Source organism: Nicotiana tomentosiformis, chromosome 8 (assembly GCF_000390325.3).
Source record: "Nicotiana tomentosiformis chromosome 8, ASM39032v3, whole genome shotgun sequence".
NCBI lineage: Eukaryota > Viridiplantae > Streptophyta > Magnoliopsida > Solanales > Solanaceae > Nicotiana > Nicotiana tomentosiformis.
The window spans coordinates 63,655,592-63,678,319 of record NC_090819.1 but is presented as its reverse complement, the minus strand read 5'-3'; the positions used below and the strand labels follow the sequence as shown (position 1 = coordinate 63,678,319).

Genomic DNA, 22,728 nt, shown 5'->3' with positions numbered 1-22,728 from the left:
GGCTGTGCGGGTAGAGTGGCAACTGGGGCAGTAACCATGGCCTGAGAAGTCTGCGGACCTGACTGAATCCGTGGAACCTCAGTAGTATGGGAAGTGCACCCCTCCTGAGTCTGGGGCAGTCTCTGACAATGTGGCGGGTATCACCACCCTCAAAATAAGCTCTCGGTGGGCATGTCAGCTGGGACTGGCTCAGGCCTGGTTGGTTGGACTAACCGATGAAGGCACCCCGTGCAGGAGGTGCAATAGAAAGTGGCTAAGCAAAGTGGGCAACCTAAGACCTCGGAACAACCAGAGCATCACTAGAAGCTGGAAGTGCTGAATGAACTGGACGACTCACAAACCCCCTACCATGACGGGTTGTAGCTGCAGCGTGACCACCACTAAATCCTCATGTACCACGAGATCTCTTGCCTCCTGACGAGCGCAAAACACACACTTCAATATGCTCGCTAGTCGAATATAGTATAATATAATATCGTATCCACAAGGATTGGAGTTAAACAGTATTATCATAATTTTTAGCTAGATTATTATCCAAGATAATCAACAGTTTAGAATTATGTGATATAAAACTAAAATTAACTAAGAATCTAAAGCTAATTGACAAATAACAATCGAGAGAAAAGTAAGTAAGGAAGATATCAGTGGGAGAAAATAGGGATTGATTGGATAGGTGCAAGATAAATATCTGGGCTTTAACTCTAGTTAATTCACTTCTTATGTTCAAGTGAGTCTCTCGAATTCACTCAATTATTAGTTCAAACGTTTAGTAGAAAATACTCTCTCGATTAAGTTTCAACCTCACGATATGAACCAATTTAAGCTCGGTGAAGCTATGCATGATTTTGTAGTGGATTGGTCTTTTGGAGAACCTCTCTTGATTATCCTCCTAACTAGGTCAAATCAACAATTCAACTAGCCTCTTTCGATTACCAAGAAGAACTAATGAATTCAACCAATAAGATAATGCAAAGACATCACAAGTTATGCCTCTCTCGATTGCATGAACATGTAAATATAAATGCAATAGTTAAAACAACCAAAATGATTCAATACATAAAACTAGAGTTAATATCCACAAACAAATATTAATACACCAAATCCATCAATCCTTAAAGAGAAATACTCCACAGATATGAAGTAATCCATCATAAATATAAAGAAAAGCATAAAACGATTCAAACTCTTGTCTTGAGTGAGGAATGAATGATGAATTTCTTGTACTTTCGCTTCTCCGCCTCCTCCTTAGCCTCCTTAGGTCTTAGAAATGTTAAAAGTCCCAAAATAATATTTTTACATGTATTATACCCATTTGGCTCAGGCCCAGATGAAAATACCTTCTCCTGTGTGAAATAGGAAAATACTCTATAAAATTTACACAGGCGCGCCGCATGGGGCGATGCGTCATGTGGGGCATTAGTGGGTATTTCCAGAGAGTTGATTTCTGACAGACGGTAGGATTTTCTACCGGCGCGGTGTGCCACACGCCGCGGTTGTACACTTTTCTCACTATCCGACTTTTTGCTTCGATTTTGACATCTCCGAACGCGATCCCGGCTTAATCCCTTGGGCTTTTACTCAGACTTCAAAACTTCAAATAGCTCAAATTCATTCCGTAATATCTACATAGCTCGGAATCCTCCTACAAGGCATACAATATACAATTAGTGCAGAATACTAGCGATTAAAGTTCAAACTCAATTAAAGTACAGTAAATTAGAGTGCAATAAGCGACTAAAATGCGAGATTATAGCCTACCATCAATACCCCACACTTAAACCATTGCTCGTCCTCGAGCAATCAAACTACACATCATATAGACACGACCTTTTAAACAACTCTCATAACTTATCATACCAAGAATATTTAAAATAGATTAAGCACAATAACGTAACATCATAGCCTCAAAATTTGACTCAAAACCACCACGCATTATTTATAACCCGCTCACTTACTCTAACACATAGGTCAACAAAATTACCTTTCCTTCATGAATCAAGTGCCCTCACCACAGTAGAGAGTCGTTTCACACACAATAGAAATTAAGAACAATTAGGAACTCAAAATTGAAAGAATTCACTCACTCTTTGAAACAATATTCATATGCCGCAAACGATGAACTACTATTTCGTGTTAACTAAAGGGGTTAACTAAGATACATAACAATTAGGTGGGTAAAAACATATAACTGGTTCAACAAAGAAATGCCCTATTCACTTCCAAGACTGAATAAAACTACTATTTCGCATTGCAAACACATGAGGCAAGTTCTAGACATCAACTACAATGCATAGAATAACAAAAAACCTCATACACACATGGTAGATAACTCACTCAAGATCGGAATAATCAAGATATTTTAGTCAAGCAGTTAAGCAAAGTTAAGGTCATACAATTTAAGGTACTTATGCAATAGTAAAAAAACTAAGACTAAGCATCACAATCAAAGCACTCACTATTCTCAAGGTATAATAAAGTCAAGAGATATTGCTTCCAATTCAAAACACAGCACAAGGTTCCCTACTACTAACAAAAATTAAAAACTAACTACACCCGGTTCAAACAAAACCCTTGAAAAAGAACCGCGGCACAAAGAAAAATCAAGGGGGAATTATTACACTACCTAACAAAATAAATTCTTTTTGTCTTTTCCTTTCGACTTTAATCCCTCAAGATACCCGTCAAATGATATCCATCGTCGGAAAAAATCGATAATTTAAAATGTTTATGTTTTGTTTCAAATTTTGTTTTTCTCTAACTACTAAAACAACAAAAACTAACACATATACATATACATATACATATAACTAACCCCCTACCCCACACTTTAAGTTGTGGCATGTCCTCATGACACACAATTAAAAGGCATAAAGTAAAGAAAACTTCCCTAAATATCTAGTCGGGGTCTGAGTCGAAGTCGGGCTCCGTTCCACGTGCCCGAACCAATTCACACATCTATGCGGATAACTTCTTCTTAGCCTTCTTGGGGTACACCCCACACTTATCCTTTCCACTCATTGCAGCCTTTTCATTCGAGCTCTTCAGTTTCCACTCAACACTTGCAGCTGACTTCTCCTTCTTCACCCCCGTTTCTACATTCATCGCAAAAAGTCATAGTCTCCTCACCCACTCTAAGCATGAGTCTTCTCTCGTGCATGTCTAAGATTGATCTGCCCGTTGCTAAGAACGGTCTTCCTAAGATGAGAGGGACCTCCTTATTCTCCTCCATATTCACTACTATAAAGTCTACAAAAATACAAACTTATCTACCCGCATTAAAACATCTTCCACTATTCCCTCGGGTATCAAAGTTGTTTGGTCAGCTAGCTGCAAAGATATTGGTATCGACCTTATATCTCCAATCTCACTCTCCAGCTTCCTGTAAATAGACAAAGGCATTAGATTAATTGAGGCACCAGAATCACATAAAGACTTATCAAAATTAAAAGTGCCTAAAGAGCAAGGTATAATAAAACACCCTGGATCTTGACACTTTTGTGGGAGTTGTTCTGCAAGATTGCACTGCAATACTCTGTGAGCTTGATTACTGCTTTTTTTTTTGTCTATCTTTCTCTTCTTTGTCACGATTTCCTTCAAAAATTTGTATAAGCTGGCATTTGGGAGAGCACCTTTGTGAATGGCAAATTTACATTAACTTGTTTCAGCATATCTAAAAATCTCTCAAATTTCTTGTCCACCTTCTCTCTATAAAGATTTTGGGAAAAAGTTAAAGCAAGCATATGCTTGCTCTCTTCAGATTCACCCCTTCTTGAATTCTCTTCCTTCTTCTTTTTCTGAGTTCCATTCTTGCCTTTCTTCTTCTTATCAACTTCTTTTATTAGTTGCTCCTCACTTTCTTTTTCAGGTACCACCTCTTTTTGGATAGGGGTGGGTTCTTTCACTACCTGTCCACTTCTCAGAGTTATAGCATTTACCGTCTCCTTAGGGTTTCTTTCAGTATTAGCTGACAAAGTACCTGGGATCCTTTTAGACAATATGGTGGCAATTTGTCTCACTTGCTTCTCCAAGTTTCGAAGCCCTGTGCCAAGTTCTTTGATAGCTGCACCATGTGCATCTAACCTCTCGTATATCTTGACAATAAAGGACTTCATCAGATCTTCTAGCCCATGCTGACTGGATTGTTGAGGTTGAAACTGCTGCCTTTGCTCCAAACCAAACATCGACTCAAGTCTAAAAATATTACACGAACTCACTCGCGCGATCAAATCATCAAAATAACATCTAAAATCACGAATCGGACCTCAAAACACACGAATTCAATATGAAACTTAAGAACTTCTAAAAAGACAATCGCTCGTCTGATTCCTATCAAATCAACTCGGAATAACACCAAACTTTGCGAACAAGTTTCAAATGACAAAATGGACTTATCCCACGTCCCGAAAAAATCAAAACACGATAGCTATGAATTCAACCTACGGTCAAACTTATAAAAATTCTAAGCCTTTAAATTGCCAACTTTCGGCAAAACAACACAAATCAACTTACAAACCTCCAAATTTTATTCCGGGTATACGCCCAAGTCCAAAATCACGATGCGAACCTATTGGAGCCATCAAAATACCGCTATGGGGTCTTTTTCACATAAGTCAAACTTCAGTCAACATTTTCAACTTAAATTTCTAAAGAGAGAATCACTCATCCAAATTCATTTCGAATCATCCAAAAATTAAATCCGAGCATGCACACAAGTCATAATATAATAGGAAGCTACTCAAGACCTCAAACCACTGAACGGAACCTTAAAGCTCAAAACGACAGGTCGGGTCATTACAACTACTATCAAATAAGTCAAAAGGTGTGAGGAATCACATCATTCTTCACCCTTTATTTCCTAAATCCTAATCTACTCTAAAAATAAATAAAAATTATCCGGTTAAAGTTACATCCCATAAAAAAGAACCGAAACACAAAGAAAAATCACAGGGGATTATTACTACCTAAAGAAAACTAAAAGACATACTTTTTGGATTATTTTAATTTTAAATTTTTTTGTATGTTTTTGTTTAGACTTCTTTCCCTCAAGAAAACTGTTTAAGAGGTCAGAAATAGTTCAACTTTTATCACTCTCTTTTTCAAATTTCTTTTTTATTTTCTTTGGATTTTTTTCTTCAAATTAAGCTACTCAAGATAAAATACTATACTACTATATCTACAAACTACTCAAGCAAAAATAAGAAGCTAAGAATAGAAAAGAAGAAGTTAACATTATTACTATTACTAACTAACTAGAAAATGAAAGTCTCTTACCCCACACTTAAAAGAGTACAATGTCCCAATGCACAATTAAAGCCAAAATACTGAGGGTGGAAAAACAAACTCCCTGGAAGGCTAAAGGCCAAAGTAATAGTGACTCACCCATACTCAGACTTCTCCCAAGTATGATCCTTTATGTGGTCACTTCACACTTAGTTCTAACCATCTAACTTGCTTTGCATACTTCCTATGGCTTTACTTCCCATGCTCATAATCCTACAAAATAAAAAATGACATTACACAAAAAACAAATAGTAAAGTTGGGTTGCCTTCCAACAAGTACCTGATTTATAATTGCGGCACGACTTGAACCATATTTTGCCTCCATCTCGAACTTATGAATTAAATCCACAGTTTGGCTTCAAGTTTTTTGCTATGCTCATGAGGTGGTGGGATAAATCTAACTGGGCCAAGTAACCAATGTAGTATTTTGCACTTCTTAGCATTCAGATGAGGTATGTAATTCTGTCTTTCTGGCACAAATAAATTCAAAAATGTGAGCACATTGTTTCTCGTTCGTTGGCTCCTTCAAAGACTCCGAGGACTCGATTTTCATGTCATCATCCAAACACAATATTGAAAAGTATATGAAATGAGGACCAATGCGTCCCAATTCTAGAATTGTCTTGCTATTTACACCCTCGTATATATACTGACTAGAGTCTTCAAGTGCAACATTATCTACTTTCTCAAATGACGCTAGTGTACGTTTCTCAACATTGGCATCATAAAAATATGGCCAGATGGTTGGTAATCTTCTTTTAGCTCCTCAATTGGGATTATACTCTCTCTTTTTTTTCTAGATTCACACAACTCATAACTATTATATTGGACGTGAGACGTATCGACCTTTGCACTCAATTGAGCCTCGAAGTCATGAATAACATTGCCAAATTTGTTGATCTCTTGTTCAAGCTCACATCTTCCTTCTATGAAGTGTCTCATCCCATTAATAACTTTTTTCACGGAGACTCCCACAATCTTAGAATAATTTCTTGTATATATCCATAATGTGAGCATAATGTTCACACTCTCGCCACATGTGGGTCCTCCACAATATGGACAAAGATCGCAAAAATAAGAATACTTATATTTCCACCACTTTTTATTACAAGATCCATATAAAAAAAATGCTATTAGACTAACTTAGAAATAAAAACTTGAAAAGATAAAAAGTAATAATTTAATTTAGAAAAATAGCTAATTCTAAGTTCCCGGTATTGGCGCCAAAAACTTGTTGCTCCCAAACGCACACACATGCATACGAAGTCGTCAAGTAATAAAATGATTAAAAATCGAATATCGAACCCACGAGGACTTGTTATCAACTATTGACCAACTTAAACTATCCTAATTATCTAAACAAGAATTACTCCTAAAAGTGTATGATTCTAAAACTAATTAAATTAAAAAAACAAATTATAAAATATAAATAGAGGAAGGCAGATTTTTATATTATTAGTATGATGAAAATAATATAAGGTTATGGTCTACCTAATAATCCTATTGTATTCTTTACTTGAATTAACTAATTAATTTATCTAGTTTATCGGTTGACAGGGTTAACAACGCTCATAAGAATCTGTAGAGTTCTTACTCATCTATTCAAGCTAACCTATCACCTATATGTCTATGGAATTAGAATCAACAATAATGCATTCATAATTCCCGTATAATAACCAAGCAAGGCAATTATCATATGTCTATCCTAATCGCTAATCTATTCACCATGCCCAGGTTCAAGAACTTGATCTACTCAATCATATGTGCAATCTAGAATTCTCACTTTTGGGTTCCATTCTAGATTTGTAGATAATATTTACTTGGTGATCAAGCAATCAAATAATTAAGTGCATGATTGAATAAATAAACCAATATTATAAATCAAAAACCCAAAATCAATATTCAAATAACAATACTCATGAAAGAACCAAAATCCTAGAACGTGAAGTTTAGCTCCACATAAGTATGGTTGCCAAACAACAAATCATCCAAATAAACATAAATTTACTAAGTTTGGCAGAAGACAAATAAAACCCAATGAGCTCCAGTCTCCACAACGACTCTTTTCTCTCTCTTTTGTTTGAATTCTACTGTATAACTGAGCTTAAGGACTATTTATATGGGTAAAAAAAGTCCTAGACGATTTTAACCAAATTCAAGAAAAAAAAAAAAAAAAAGTTGGCTTTGAAGTTTAGTAGATGCGCACACTGACAATGTCACTGACTTGGGTGCTATGGTGAGTGCTAGGCACCGAGGATAACACTGAATTTGAGTGCAATATCGGACGCTAGGTCCTTAGGATATCATTGAAATTCAGTGCTATAGTGGGTGCAGGCATCGGACTCCCCTCTACTTATCTAACTCGTCTTCCATCTTTACACATTCCCCATTATTTTTCGCCACAAAACATACACTTCTACTTCATTCTCTTTCACTTGTTCCTACACACACAAATATCACAATTAAGTTTAAAACTTCAGAAAACACTTTAAATATCACTAATATGACACTAAAATACGAGGTAAATAACATCATATTATACATACTTTTAGCTAATTATCATTTAACTTTAATATTTTATTTTATTTTAAGTTTTGAGTTTATTTAAAAAAAGATTTTTAAGGAAAATGAAGATTACAAAAAAAAATGTCAGTGTTAGGATCTTGAAGGATTGGTACTAATATTTATTTTTGAAAGGAAAAGTAACAAAAATGTTTTTCATATTTTTAAGCAATTTAAGAACTTAAAGCTTTGTGTTTTTTGAATAGTTTTATGGCATTTGTATTGGTTAGTCTTTATTCTAGAAATATTTAATTGTTTTAGTTAGATAATGAAAAAGTTATTAGTTTCGAAAGAAAAGTCAAAATGCCATTAATTATTTCGTAGGTATCCTAGTAAATTCTATCACTGTGAGGTTTTCATGTGGGGGCCTGTTCACCTTTATAGTCATTTTGGGGGAAATGATTCCTTCTTCGACCTTTCAAAACACGACAGCACACACAACATCTTTCGCTCTCATCCTAATAAACTCACCTGGCACTCACTCTGTCAAATTCACACGTTACATAATTCTTCACACAGACGACACCAGAAATTATTCTCCACTCGCACTCACTGATACAATTGGATGCACTGCTCTCTCTCTCTCTCTCTCACACACACACACAGAAACATACAGATATTATAATTTCCATCACTAAATCTTCCATTCCTCATTCTTCAGCAAATTTCTACAAAAATTCGAGATTTTCTGTCGAAGTTCCGGTCAAGGTCCGAAGTCCAGTCGCCGAATTTCTGTGTTTCCGTTTCATCCGAACAATTGGTCTAAGCTATGATTTGGAGGTGAAGACTTACTGGGGTAGCGGTTTTCACCCTGCTATTTAAGCTATATATTCAATTTTTTAAAATTATTTCTTTTTGGCAGTGTTAACCTACAAAATAAAAAAGTACAGTAATTACGTACACAATCTAAATAGGTAAATGAAAAACAGCATAAACCCTTATATAACTAGGTTCGAAAACAAAACATGTCATAAAATAAAGCACAAATACAACATACTGAAATGAAAACCTGAGAACACACTACAAATAACAGGTCTTATCCATAGAACAAGAATATTAATATCGTAATTTGCAACATAATTATCTTCCACCATCTAGTTGCTCTTGTCAAATTCGCTATATATATATATATAGATCAAAGCAAATGTTATGATCAAGACTAGTGCAATGGCATATATTTCTGAAATTGGTCATGTTCTCTTGTGGAAGATGGAGTTGTTGAGGGAGAAGAGAGTACTTGATATTAAGGCTCTCAAATACTTCGGATGGTTAATGGTATGTTGAACATTTAGATCCATTCTCATGGTGTGCACATTCTCTATTCCTTTCACTATCACCGAGTGCTTTGGATTCCACTACTTGTATGTACTTGTATTTTCATCAATCACAAACACATCATATATGTTGATTTAGGGTTAGAAATGAATCCTATATCCAAAAATAAAAAGTGGACGTTAATGTGTACGGTCAAAACCGATTCTCAGTCATAATGACCGATCGAGACAATGACGTTTCAATTGAAGGGTATCCACATGACAAGCTCGGACGAATTCCGAAGTAGGGATGTCGAGCTTCGCGCTATAAACGGCAAAACTCGATATCATTATCGAGCCCGTATTCGAATCGAACTACGGGGCAACACCGATCGATACGGGCCCCGAATATCGATGCCCCAAGGCAGAACCGAGCTCGAACCAAGACTGGGGGTTCGACCTAACACCGAGTTCGAGCCAGTGCCAAGCTCGCAGACAAGAGCCATTACAACCGCACCGAGGGAGAGAATCTTGGCGAGAATCAAGGAAGAGATAAACCATCATGGGTCCTCCACTATATGTATTATTTTATTATATTGTTATAGATAAAGCAGTGATCCTCTACTATAAAAAGGGGATAGACTGCAATAGAGGCAAGTTCTCCAAGATACATTAAGATTTCATTGTGCTTGTTTTTCTAACTCATTTCAGTCTTCCCGTCCATCATTCCCGTCCATCTTATCTTCCCCTGTTTAGGGACTTGGGACTTGTTTCCTTCTTCACCATTCGAAGGCCTCAAAGCGGCATCTCTGGTTACGCCTGCACAAAAGGAAATTGGTAACGAATATAACGCAAAGAATACTTCGAAAGAAACAAAAAGAAAACCTCACCATGGTTCTTGGCCTCTCATCTGCCTTTTGCCAAATCGTGCCAAGCGCGCTCAGCATAAGAGGAGGTCGAGGCTAACTTCCGAACCCAGTCCTCGAGGTCAGGCACCGCTTGTGGCATCTAAGGGGCAGCTGAACATCAGGGAAGGGCATCAGAAAAAATCGGAAAAGGACATGAAAAGTGAACAAAAATCACTTACGGTCAAAATTTCATTCTTCAGGAAAGGGCATCTTCTCCTCCGGAATGAGATCACGGGTCCTCACTCGAATATAACGACCCATCCAACCCCGATCCTTGTCTTCATCGATGCTTGACATCAAAGCCTTCGATGCCCGATGATGGACTCTGATTAGTCCTCGAAAGATCTGAGGCCGATACAGTCGTATGAGGTGGTTCAGAGAAAAATCCAACCCTCCGGCTTCGATAGAGAAGAAACGCAACAAGATCACTATACGCCATAGAGAGGGATGAATTTGGCCAAGGGTGACTTGATACCATTTGCAGAAATCAATAATCACCGGGTCGACGGGTCCTAGTATGAAAGGATAAGTATAAACACTTAAAAACCCCTCCACGTAAGTGGTAACACTCTCATCGGAAGATGGAATTTGCAACACGACCTCGGAACCCCAGTTGCAGTCTTTTCGGACGGCCTCGAGGTGATCCTCCGTTATGGAGCACGTATACATCGATACATGTTCACATCGACCCATAACGGAGGAAGGATTCTCCACCTTAAAATCGGTCTTCAAAGTGTACGGGCCAGGAACATAGTCATGAACTGATGCCTCCACCGGCGCCTTATCATCCGACAGCCGTGAGGAAGAAGCTTTCTCCTTCTGAGGTACAATTTTGGAAGTTTTCGCCATTGATATGAAAGGAAATAGTGCAAAGGAAGGTGAAGAAATAGACATCACCAAAATTCTGGTATGGGCGGCCCCGTAGCAGCGAAATAGAGCGGATAGATACGAAAGTTTGGAAGAAGAGAAGGCGCAAAAGTGGTAAAGGTTGTATGGAAAGACTATTTATAGACTAAGGCATGACAGTACGGTATCAGCGGTGGCCGACCACCGTCTGACACACATTAAATGCTTCGGTAAAACCGAGTCGATGGGACAGCTATCACATACGTCAAGATCAGGTTCGATAGAAATGTCAGCATAAATTTGATCGAGCCGCAGGGAAATCATATCGTTCCTCGCCACATTCTTTCCGAGAAACGAGGGGACTATCTATGTACGATCAAAACCGATTCTCAGTCATAATGACCGGTCGAGACAATGACGTTTCAATCGAAGGGTATCCACATGACAAGCTCGGACGAATTCCGAAGTAGGGACGTCGAGCTTCGCGCTATAAACGGCAAAACTAGATATCATTATCGAGCCCGTGTTCGAATCAAACTACGGGGCAACACCGATCGATAAAAATGATAATGGGTCTAATATTTATAAAGAATGGGTCGAATAAATTTAAAATTTGAGCCCGCTAATGACCCTACCGTTAAAGAATGGGTCTAATATTTATATTTGTAAATAATAATGTATTAATATAAATAATGTACAGATGTTAATACATTATTATTTTTAAACTTAATATATAAATATATGTTTCACATGTAAATTTATTCGGTACGATTCGATATTTTTTTGGTTTATTTTTATAAAATAAAAAACTTACCCTAATTATCGGTACAATTATAGATTTATATAAAAACCTACGGTTTTATTAAAATAAAACTAAAAATTGGTTCGGCACGGTACAGTTCTGTCGGTTTAGTCAGTTTTTAAATATCCATTTACACCCCTAATCATTACTAACTGAGGAAAATAGCAGTATTAGACCCATTCTTTAACGGAGGGTCATTAGTGGGCTCAAATTTAAATGAGGGTTATAATTGATCCATTTCGAATAACACAAGGGCATTATTAGACCCATTCTATAACGGCAGGGTCATTTTTGGACTCAAGTTTAAATGGGGGTTATAATTGATCTATTTCAAATACCACAAGGTCATTTTTGGGCCTTTTCCTTAAATAGAAAGATATGTGGCTATGGGGGGGAGGAGGGATTGGACACTCATTGGAAAGAACAACATATTGACATTCTCTGGATTCTTGCGTTATTACATACATACAAAATACACCTTTTCTTGAGATCTTTATCTAAGCATTTTTCCCACGATCCAAGGAGAATCTGAATATTCAAAGGCTCATCAATCATTTATCATTGTCAGAAGGAATATCACAGGTTTCATCCCTTTTCGGTTATCTTACTAGTGTTTATTTACATAAATGCCATTATATACCATTTATTGCTATTTAATGCTATTCTCTTTGTATTTAGGCTATTCAATATTGTTTATTGTTACGCATTCACTGCCATTTTTACGGAACGTATGACATTCTGCCACGACACCGGTTAAACAATCTTTTGGATATTAATAATGGCTAAGATTAATCCTATTTTATTAGAAAATCTAATTATTTAAACCTATATCTAAATTTTGGGTCAAACCGTTTGGCGCCGTCTGTGGAGATTTTCTCAGCCAATTTATTAGTTTCCACTAGATTTATAACTCACGTGACTTGTTGAATCTAACGAACTACAAAGTTTATCCCCCTTCTTTGTGCGTACAAAATTTCCATGGCAGGTAACCAAGGTAACGGAACGAGGGCAACAGATAATGTTCCCCTCAACCTCATGAATGCTATCAATGAAGGCTATGACACCCATGATGAGGGGATAACGCCCATGACCTCTCCCATACGAGAAAGGTCACCCCCACCTTTCTGCAGTACAACAAAATAAAATGGAGGACCCTCCACATCCGTAGGAGAGGGGACGCCTCTCTCTATGAAAACGCTCCTCGAAGCATGGCCAGCTGATACCCTAGTAAGAGTGCTCAACAAATAAGCTCCATGTACGACTACAAAAATCACTAGATTCCATGCAGCACAGCGAGGGGACGAACATGACGACCAACCAGACCCTTTGACTTCAGGAAAATCTCACAATGTTACTACAATGCAGGTGATAGCGTCCTCGCCATCGTGATGAAAAGAATGGAAGAAATGGAAAACGAAAATAAGGTGATCAAAGACCAAATGAAAGAGCACCAGGAACGAGTAGAAAATATACCTAGCGCTACCAAATTGCTGCCATAAAGGGACGCTGGTAGATTCATAGAACAACCATATAGCGAGGAAGCGGCTCCACACCCCATACCAAAGACTTTCAAGATGACCCCATATCTTAGAACATACGATGGGACAACCAATCCCGAAGACCATGTGACTCACTACGTCACCGCTGTGAAAGGCAACGACCTCACCAAGGAGCAGGTGTCCTCCATTTTGCTAGAAACATTTGGCGAAACCCTCACTGGAGGGGCATTAACATGGTTTTTACATTTACCAGCCCGTTCAATAGAAACATTCAAAGAGATGGTCGATAAGTTCGTGACGGCACATGTCATGGCCCAGAAAGCCAAAACAAGGGTGAACGACATCTTCTTCATCAAACAATCCCTAGGAGAGGGACTGAGGGACTTCCTCACCTGGTTTAATAGGGTAAGGATGACCTTACCAAATGTTTCTGTTGCAGTGGTCATCGCAGCCTTTAAAAATGGGTTGAGCAGAGAGGGTTCAAGAGCAACCCAAAAGCTGCTAAGCTGGTTGACAAAGTATCTGTAAGGCCTTGGAATTTTTTTTTCTAACGATTTAATATTTTAAAGAACGCCAACGATATTTGGGAATAATGTGTTAGAGTATTAAAGGAGACCCATGGGATAGAACCACATTATTTCAAAATAAAAATTATATGTTTAAGGTGTGTTGAAATATACTAAGGAGTTTTGTGAATAGAAAGAATTCGTGTGGAACAACTTAGATACATTAAGTGGAAAGGATGTCTCAATTCGCACAAGATCCTACTTTAAACGTATGTGGCTAGCAAAGTATAATGACTTATGAGATGATATAGTTTCTAACGCTTCAAACCGTTCCTCATTCGGACATTCCTACAATAAGTTATGATCAAATACCCAAAGGCTGGCATGTAGCTTGCTACAGAGCTCGCAAGGCCAGGTGTAAGACCAGGCTTTAGCCTGGCAAGGCCAGGTCTATAGCCTGGTCCGGAATTTCGGAGTATCCATTCTTCTATTATTATAACCCGACCCAACTTCGATAAATAACCCTTGAAGCTCATTTTGGAGCAAAAATCTGATATTTTTAGAGAGAAGTGAGAGTGTTCTAGAGAGAAGAAGAAGCTCAAGTGCTTTGTTCATCAAGATCTTGTCCAAGCCTTGAAATCCAACAAGAAATCCCTCAAGTTCTTCATCTAAGAGGTAAGGTTCCATACCCTAGTTTTTAATTTCGAATTTGGGTAAAAGATGGTTGATTTGGAGTATGATTCTTAGGTGTGAGAGTATTATTTATACATTCATATACCAATAAGTTTTATGGGGAGATTGTTGAGCTCAAATGGGTAAAGATTGGGTTGTAAAGTGAAAGAAACCTTGTAGAAGAATCTTATAACCAATTTGCACATATATTGTTGGCTAAAATGCTCAAATGAGCTGAGACCATGAATATCTTCCTAATAATGGTTCAATTTTGTTATGTCTCAAAATAGATTGGGATTGCTAGAATTTACAGAACGTTTTAGTAATTTAAGGAAAGCTCAAAGCAAGGTATGTTGGCTAAACTCTTCTTTAAGGATTTGAATTCCCATTATCCTTGTAAGTTCCAAGATGTTGATTTCAAATCGAGTATTCCGATAAGTTTTGTGATGAAGTATGTTCAATTCGTGTTTAAAATGCTCTTATCAGATTGCATTATAAATTGAGGATGTGTCCCAAACTATGGATTGTGTATCCACATGTTACAATTTCAAGTCGTGACTTATGTGAAAGTTATTATGCCAAGTTGTGTGGGGATTATGGTATTGTGGGATTGCACCTCCACCCGAATACATTGAGGTGAGGCGGTACAACCACTTTGTGTATAGTTTTTGTGTGTTGTTGTGGCACCACCACCCGCATATATTGTGGTGAGGCGGCATGACCGCTTTGTGTGGGGATTATGGTATAGAGATTGTGATTGTGATACACTTCCACCCACATATATTGGGGTGAGGCGGCATTGCCGCTTTGTGTTAGTATTGGTATCGTTGATGCATTTCCACCCGCATACATTGGGGTGAGGAGGCATAGCCGTTTTGTGTTAGTATTGGTATAGTTGATGCATTTCCACCCACATACATTGGGGTGTGGCGGCATAGCCGCTTTGTGTTAGTATTGGTATCGTTGATGCATTTCCACCCGTATACATTGGGGTGAGGCGGCATAGCCGCTTTGTGTTAGTATTGGTATCGTTGATGCATTTCCACCCGTATACATGGGGTGAGACGGAATAGCCGTTTTGAGTAGGTTCTTGGTACTATGGTTATACGTCCGCCCGTATACATTGGGGTGAGGCAGCGGGGCCACTTTGTGTGAAGATGGTTATAGAGGACCTCATTTTAAATCCTATAAATGTTATTGATAGCTCTTAAAAAGCTTGCTCTGGTTTAAACGGTTATCTATATTATGCTATTTTCGCCTTGATTCATCATATTCATATTGTATATCCGTTTTCTTAAATTGATGTTTGGTTTTCATACTAGTACTATTCGATGGTACTAAGCCGTGGGCGCTGCATCTTTAAATGGATGCAGGTTGTTTCATAGCAGGAGGTATTGATCATTGATAGCAGTACACCTTCTTCCCTGCTGACTTGGTGAGCCCCATTTCATCCTGGGGTCATGTATATTTTGTTCTTTGTGTATTCTGTTTGAGGTATAGTCGGGGGCCTTGTTGCCGGTATTATCATTGTACTCTTCTTTATCCATAGAAGCTTCGTAGACATAGTGTGGGTTGTGTAATGGTGCTGGGAAAGACAAAATATGTTATGTTGTGGTTGTAATATTTATCCATTTAAGACATTAAAAATGATGAAGCTATTGGAAATGAATTGGTATTGTAGACGTGAACACCATTTTGTCTAATTAATGAAAATATGTATTATCTCCATTCGTGGATGAGTTTGGGTAGAATGAAATCTAACAGGCTTTCTCGGTCTGGTTCACTCGGTTGAGCGCCGGTCACGCTCCTCAGTTTTGGGGCGTGACACACTTGGTATCAAAGCCTAAGGTTTTAAAGTGTCCTAGGATGTCTCAAAGCCGTGTCTAGTAGAGTCCTTATCGGTGTGTTGTCGACCACATCTATAAGTTGGAGGCTACTTGGACATTTAGGAATAATACCCTTCTTTGATATTCTGAATCGTGCGATGAAACTGGCTGTGAAACTGTTCTTCCTCCAACTTGTGCGTTGAGGTTCAAGGTAAGTTTAAATGCTCTTTTCGTTTATTCCAAGTAATGTTGTCATGTGACATAACGAAGGGGTAAAGGCCTGAATATTAAACAGATGGCATATGTATCATGTTGAATGAATAGTATGACCATATGAGACAAGTATATAGTACCATGATCATACTTTATATGAGAAGAGTGCTAGAAGTGATTACCCACCTCCAAAGAGGCTTTGACGTGATAAATGAGACCTAAGCTCAACTAGTACACGTGGATAGTGTGGGAACCATATGTATGATTCTAATATGTAGATTTGTTACATAGGCACGTGATATATGAAAGGCATGGCCTGGAGAGTAATGATAAATGAGTACATCTTTCATGGGAGACAAGAATTTAAGAAAGGAGAGTCAATTAAACCCACAATGAGAAGACCCTAGCACTATGAATATTATAAAAATCCCAGGAATGTGCAAAGTGGTGTTACACTCCAAAAAGTATATTGACACGAGGGATTTGGATCCCAAGCCTATGTGGCTGAATAAGAGTAGAGAACTTATGAAGTTAATACCATGCGGACTTAAATCTCCCTAATAGCCAATCATATACAGGAGGACTAGAGATGTGAAACATGTCTCCCTCAAATTGCTAAATTCAAGACTTGTGTCAAAATGTGATTCATTCACCCCAAGTGGAGAGGGAAGGGCCATGGTGAGGCTACATAAGTTCGATAAAACGAGAGTAGGGCCATGTAGCTATGATGTTTGGATATTTTGTTGAAGACATGTGTAGTATAGAAAAGTGGTAAGGGGTAACGTGATTCTCTGAGAGGGTATGCAAATGATAAACCACTACTACGAAAATAATGTAGAAGGTTAGGAAATGTAAATTCTTCGTACGTGGCAATATACATGAGAAGGTCAACGATACTAGAAACTAAGAGTAAGGTTTGCAAAAGGGTTTTATACTTGTTAGAGAGTCAGGGACAATGGAACCCAAGTAAGTACTACAGATCAAATGTGAATGGCTTGCGAGTTCTTAGAATGAGTTAATCACGGATTTGCGATTTAGCTAAAGTTCCAAGTCTTTGAGAAAGACAGAATGAGTGGGAGAGATAAATGTGATGTTATAATTACCCAAGAGTGCATCGGGACTTGATGGAGAGTCTCTTAAGAATCTTACAAGAAAGGAACTATTAAGTGATACACGGATGAACACACTTTCCCACGAATATCCCAACAAGTGTCGAGAGGCGAGCATGGTGAATTCCCAACTAAGGGAAAAGACCACGTAACATATTGAAGAACACATGGTTATTCACTAACTAGGAAGAATGAGGTGGGAAGAATTGGAAAAGAATGAGCAAGATGGTTATCGCAAAATAGTTCGTATCAGAATGATGGACTCGCCTAGAGCACAAATATTAATAGAAGATATACAGGATCAACTGTAATGCAGTCAACTTGAGAAACACTGGATATCAACTAAAAGATATAGAGAGAGTTCATGTCTACATATTACATTGGAAAGTGAGACTACTAGTGATGAAGTGGTAGTGTGATAAACTCAACAAACCAGGCACAATGATACTACGAGTTCATGGTAGGCAAACACGTGTATGGCACAATAAGGTTGTCAACTATGAATTAAGGAAAAAATGGGATGGGAGTGAATGCTCTAGTAACAAAGGAAATATAGTACCAACATATTGTCTAGACCAAAGGGGAAATGTTCGAAACAGATTAAGAGAGGATGAACACTTGTTACGAACCAAACATGTTTAACATGATAGCTCTTACACTGCAATACTAGGAAACATTTTGATGACTACAATACTGGGAATAAGGTGAGTTACTCATCGAGGATGGAATCAGGTGGACTAAGTCCTACACTTATAAGGAAAACAAGAAGGTGTCGTTGAAGAATTTAGGAGGATCTCAAGTTTTAGAAGGCCATGTTCGGGCTAATGATTTTTGTTGAAGTAAATATATATGAAGGGTGTTGATATGTGTTTTAGGAAGTATTTCACAGTAAAGAGGGATCATGAGAATGTTCACGAAGGAAGTAGAGTGGTTTCTTAAAATCCTATAAGACTTATAAAGAGAAAAGAGGGTGGCTAAGAAAGGTATGAGAACGATGTTACTTCACATATTGAGGCAATGACATGCAGGTTGATGTTATTAGGGTGTGCGCACAAGCTAGTAGATGTTATTTATTTGAAACAAATGGTCCCATAAGAAAACTGACCTAGTAATGTCTTTTGTTGGGAAATTTGGAAAAAAAAAAAAAATTGCAAGTACTAATAAGATTGTAACTGTATCAAGGAAAATTTTGTAGAACTCAATTCCTAGGAGGTCATATGAAAGAGAAATCTGATATAGATGTTCCACTAATGATGAAATATGGCAAGATGATCATTTATGTCTCTAGGAAACTCTATACCTCATGTGTCGAATCAATGATGTCATCACAATGATTAACAATGTCAGCACTATTGATAGTAACCTTCATGTCTCTTAGGATATAACCTCCTGAAATGCCATGCTCAGTACCTTGATGGATTTTTGAATAATTTTAGCCAATCTTGAAACTCGTTGTTCATAATTATAGAAACTAGTGGGGGTTGAAGGCTTAAACATGTCAAAGAAGCATCATCATCCAGTGATCAAATATAATGGATAGGAAGTTTTATGGTCATATTCAAACTAGCACATCTTAGAGTGATTATTGGAGGTCTCCAAAGGTTTAGTTTGGGTGTTTGGCGTAGGGATTTGAGTTGAAGAAAGTGAACGGGCTATTCTAAAGATTTTCTCTATGAATATATTGGGTGAATTGTTAAGGAAGGTAAAGTATGTGTAGTCACATTAGGCCTTATGAAATCTTGAAGGAAATAGGCCAAACTAAGAGTATGATGTTTCCCTATTATTGTTCTCCGTGTACCCGGTGTATCATGTGTCTATGTCTATTAAGGTAGTCGTAAACCCTTTGTCTATCGTTTCGATGAAATCTAGTAAAGATGAAGTTAATGGATAATTGGATTATGAGGGGCATTTATGTGCCATCCTTGTTAGATAAGTTAGAGAGTTGAGATTGCCTCCGTTAATGTGTTATGACGAAGTCTATAAGTCGAGGAGGCCACCTTGAGGTCCAAAAGTGTTAAGGAAATAATTTTTTTTTTTCACTTGAGCGTATAGTCAAATGATTGTGGATCGAAAGGCACTTTATATGTGTTATGATTTAAATATGTGCAGCTCATGTCCAGATATCACTCTCGATAATATGATGTATGTAATATTGAGATTAATGTTGTTGATATATATTGCTATGCTTTGTCGAGTTATGGAAGTGTTGTTAGGGTGGTTTTGGTGTTATTCTGACAGGTGGTTAGGCCCAAATACAGGGGAGACTCTTCCGAAATTTCGAAAAAACAATTTGGGAGTTAGTCAATTTGGGGACTTGAGGTATGTGAGAAAATAAATAAATTATGTTAAGTGCTTGGGACGGACACCACTCCTCATTCGAGGACGAATGATCCAAAGCGGGGGAGAATGTAAGGCCCCGGAAATGTTTTTTCTAACAACATAATATTTTAAAGTACGCTAACAGTATTTGTGAATAACGTGTTAGAGTATTAAAGGAGACCCATGGGATAGAACCACATTATTTCGAAATGAAACGTATATGTTTAAGGTATGTTGAAACATATTAAGGAGTTTTGTGAATGGAAAGAATTCGTGTGGAATAAGTAGGATACATAAAGTGGAAAAGATGTCTCAATTCGCACAAGATCCTACTTCAAACGTATGCAGATGCCAAATTATAACAACTTATGAGGTGATCTACCTATCCAATTAAAGCCCTTTGAGTCTAGTTTCTAACGCTTTAAACTGTTTGTCATTCGGACATTCCTACAAGAAGTTATGATCAAATACCCAAAGGCTGGCTGTAGCTTGCTACAGAGCTCGCAAGGCCAGGTGTAAGAACAGGCTTCAGCCTGGTATCCATTCTTCTATTATAATAACCCGACCCAACTTCGATAAATAACCCTTGAAGCTCATTTTGGAGCAAAAATCTGATATCTTTAGAGAGAAGTGAGAGTGTTCTAGAGAGAAGAAGAAGTTCAAGTGCTTTGTTCATCAAGATCTTGTCCAAGCCTTGAAATCCAACAAGAAATCCCTCAAGTTCTTCATCTAAGAGGTAAGGTTCCATACCCTAGTTTTCAATTTCGAATTTGGGTAAAAGATGGTTGATTTGGAGTATGATTCTTGGGTGTGAGAGTATTATTTATACGTTCATGTACCAATAAGTTTTATGGGGAGATTGTTGAGCTCAAATGGGTAAAGATTGGGTTGTGAAGTGAAAGAAACCTTGTGGAAGAATCTTGTAACCAATTTGCACATATATTGTTAAATAAAATGCTCAAATGAGCTGAGACCATGAATATCTTCCTAATAATGGTTCAATTTTGTTATGTCTCAGAATAGATTGGGATTGCTAGAATTTTCAGAACGTTGTAGTAATTTAAGGAAAGCTCAAAGCAAGGTATGTTGGCTAAACTCTTCTTGAAGGATTGGAATTCCCATTATCCTTGTAAGTTCCAAGATGTTGATTTCAAATCAAGTATTCCAATAAGTTTTCTGATGAAGATATATGTTCAATTCGTGTTTAAAATGCTCTTATCAGATTGCATTATAAATTGAGGATGTGTCCCAAACTATGGATTGTGTATCCACATGTTATAATTTCAAGTCGTGACTTATGTGAAAGTTATTATGCCAAGTTGTGTGGGGATTATGGTATTGTGGGACTGCACCTCCACCCGCATACATTGGGGTGAGGCGGTACGACCACTTTGTGTATAGTTATTGTGTTGTTGTGGCACCACCGCCCGCATATATTGGGGTGAGGTGGCATGACCGCTTTGTGTGGGGATTATGGTATAGAGATTGTGATTGTGATACACTTCCACCCACATATATTGGGGTGAGGCGGCATAGTCGCTTTGTGTTGTTATTGGTATCGTTGATGCATTTCCACCCGCATACATTGGGGTGAAGCGGCATAGCCGCTTTGAGTAGGTTCTTGATACTGTGGTTATACATCCACCCGCATACATTGGGGTGAGGCAGCAGGGCCACTTTGTCTGAAGATGGTTACAGAGGATCTCATTTTAAATCCTATAAATGTTATTGATAGCTCTTAAGAAGCTTGCTCTGGTTTAAACGGTTATCTATATTATGCTATTGTCGCCCTGATTCATCATATTCATATTGTATATCCATTTTCTTAAATTGATGTTTGGTTTTCATACTAGTACTATTCGACGGTACTAACGTCCCTTTGCTAGGTGCATTGCATCTTTAAATGGATGCAGGTGGTTCCATAGCAGGAGGTATTGATCTTTGATAGCAGTACACCTTCTTCCCTGCTGACTTGGTGAGCCTCACTTCATCCCGGGGTCATGTATATTTTGTTCTTTGTGTATTCTGTTTGAGGTATAGTAGGGGGCCTTGTTGCCGGCATTATCATTGTACTGTTCTTTATCCATAGAGACTCCGTAGACATAGTGTGGGTTGTGTATTGGTGCTGGGAAAGACAAAATATGTTATGTTGTGGTTGTAATATTTATCCATTTGAGACATTAAAAATGATGAAGCTATTGGAAATGAATTGGTATTGTAGACGTGAACACCATTTTGTCTAATTAATGAAAATATGTATTATCTCCATTCGTGGATGAGTTTGGGTAGAATAAAATCTAACAGGCTTGCTCGGTCAGGTTCACTCGGTTGAGCTCCAGTCGCACTCCTCGGTTTTGGGGCATGACAGTATCCCCCGGCCACTTGGGATGAAATCCATAATGCCTACTATGTCGAGGTTAGAGCTGACGACGACTACCTCAATAGACCAATTCGATGACTCATCTCGGTACAATCCGAGCCCAGGAAAGAATGCAGAGATAATATGAGGAGAGATCACCCAGTCTCATGGCCAAGAAGGGAACGACACCAGCCCTACATCAGGATGCCCTGTCTTCCGCCCTTTCGTTATGAATATGGCCGTGTAGGCCGAGATGAGGAACTCACAGGAATGATAGATGTGTGCCCTCCTTATTATCTGCTCACAATTTTTGTGTTCCACCTAAAGAGGTGGTCTACGCCCTCGAAATAACAAGGGTGAAATGACCACCAAAGATGAGGTCTGATCCGAACACCAGGAAATCCGTTGCTCTCTGCAAATTCCACCAAGATTACGGACACAAAATAGAAGATTGCATTTCCCTACGGCTAGAGGTAGCAAACTTGCTACAGCAAGGGCACCTCAAAAAACTACTCAGCGACAAAGGCAAGAACACCTTAGCAAGGGGTCGAGAACGTCCAGGCCCGCCAAAAGC

At 38.2% G+C, this 22,728-nt stretch overlaps 1 protein-coding gene across 1 annotated transcript; it reads right to left on the bottom strand.

Moving 5' to 3' along the window:
• Window positions 1–3,246: 3,246 nt before the first annotated feature.
• Window positions 3,247–4,181, bottom strand: LOC138897592 (uncharacterized). Its single transcript, XM_070183579.1, has 3 exons — window positions 3,651–4,181; window positions 3,479–3,591; window positions 3,247–3,379 (listed from the first exon to the last, which is right to left on the bottom strand). The coding sequence occupies exons 1-3, from the start codon at window positions 4,179–4,181 to the stop codon at window positions 3,247–3,249; spliced, it is 777 nt and encodes a 258-aa protein (XP_070039680.1).
• Window positions 4,182–22,728: the final 18,547 nt, after the last annotated feature.

What these genes read in the sequence shown, in the direction of transcription:
- LOC138897592 (XM_070183579.1), bottom strand. Translation starts at nt 4,181, where the DNA reads ATGTTTGGTTTGGAGCAAAGGCAGCAGTTTCAACCTCAACAATCCAGT. An exon ending in ATATGCTGAAACAAGTTAAT is followed by an intron (nt 3,592 to 3,650) that starts GTAAATTTGCCA and finishes AAATTTTTGAAG; the next exon opens with GAAATCGTGACAAAGAAGAG. An exon ending in CAAAAGTGTCAAGATCCAGG is followed by an intron (nt 3,380 to 3,478) that starts GTGTTTTATTAT and finishes GTCTATTTACAG; the next exon opens with GAAGCTGGAGAGTGAGATTG.